This window comes from Sinocyclocheilus rhinocerous, unplaced genomic scaffold (genome assembly GCF_001515625.1).
Source record: "Sinocyclocheilus rhinocerous isolate Xijiao unplaced genomic scaffold, SAMN03320098_v1.1 scaffold828, whole genome shotgun sequence".
NCBI lineage: Eukaryota > Metazoa > Chordata > Actinopteri > Cypriniformes > Cyprinidae > Sinocyclocheilus > Sinocyclocheilus rhinocerous.
This window is the reverse complement of record NW_015634025.1, coordinates 74,018-75,130: the sequence shown is the minus strand read 5'-3', so window position 1 is coordinate 75,130 and position 1,113 is coordinate 74,018. Positions and strand designations below refer to the sequence as shown.

The 1,113-nt window shown below is 39.9% G+C and overlaps 1 protein-coding gene across 1 annotated transcript in view; it reads left to right on the top strand.

Annotated features, from left to right (window-relative positions):
* The first annotated feature begins 299 nt into the window (after window positions 1–299).
* The window catches only part of LOC107745169 (COX assembly mitochondrial protein homolog), a 7,320-nt gene continuing 6,506 nt past the window's right edge, over window positions 300–1,113 (top strand). The window contains exons 1-2 of the mRNA XM_016559016.1: window positions 300–451; window positions 805–897. Of these exons, the coding sequence (XP_016414502.1) occupies window positions 433–451; window positions 805–897 (112 nt within the window). The 5' untranslated portion in view covers window positions 300–432. The remainder of the gene's footprint in view (window positions 452–804; window positions 898–1,113) is intronic.

Below are 1,113 nucleotides of genomic sequence, written 5' to 3'. Positions count from 1 at the left end.
TTTTAATTTATTAAATTCTGTATTATCATATTTACCAAGTGATTTTTCATATGTTAAGAAACTGCTCCTCCTCTATATTATAGTAAAGTCACTTTAAACTTTGTTTTATTTTAATTATTATTATTATTATAATTTGAATCAACTTTCCCCTGATAGCACCAGTCAGATTAGTCTTCGCATATACTGCAGAATTCTTGATCTCATGTTTGTCAAACGATCCTGTAGCGCTCCGTTCCGACTGTGTGTAGTTCATCCTGAGCTCCACAGAACTACAACCACCAGACGCTCTAGCGGCTTACGTCAACGTCACCGACCGGAAGTGAACGAAACAGTCTCACGCTAAACACGCAGCGCAGAGGGTCACATTGGAAACACGTCAGTGTTTCATAATAATAAACAATCTAGTAACTAATTACAGTAACTGAGGTGTAAATGGATCCGTCTAAAGCAGGTACGGGAAGATTTTAACTTCCGCCGGGATGTTTGTTCTTCCGCTTTTATGAATGCGTGTGTAAAACTACAACAACACTACAGACTTCTGTTCACAGATCACTATATGCGCGGATACATGCATGTTTTATAATGTTATGTGTCATATAAAAAGCATTTATAGATTTTTGATCACACACTGTGGCATCAGGAGTCATTTTGAATGAATCAGAATCAACATGAATGAACTAAATGACTCGGTCAGATTGATTCGCTGCTGAATCTCACTGATGGTTCTCAGTGTTTGTGTCTGTTTGATTAAATGAATGAATAAGTGTTTGATTAATATGAATGCTGTTGTTTCTGCCTCCACAGAGGAGCCACGCTTGCGACACGTGGAGAAAGATGTGCTGATTCCCAAGATGATGCGAGAGAAAGCCAAAGAGAGATGCTCTCAGCTTGTGGACGGTATGAATCCAGCTGTTTATGTCAGAATCTCAGCGTACTAACAACACAAACATCACAATAATGCATCGGGGGACTTTTTGGGTGTCTGAGACCACCATGAAAAACACTTCTTCCATTGACCCAAAGAGACTAACACACACACACACACACTCTCTCTCTCTCTCTCTCTCACACACACACACACACACACACACACTCTCTCTCTCTCTCTCTCTC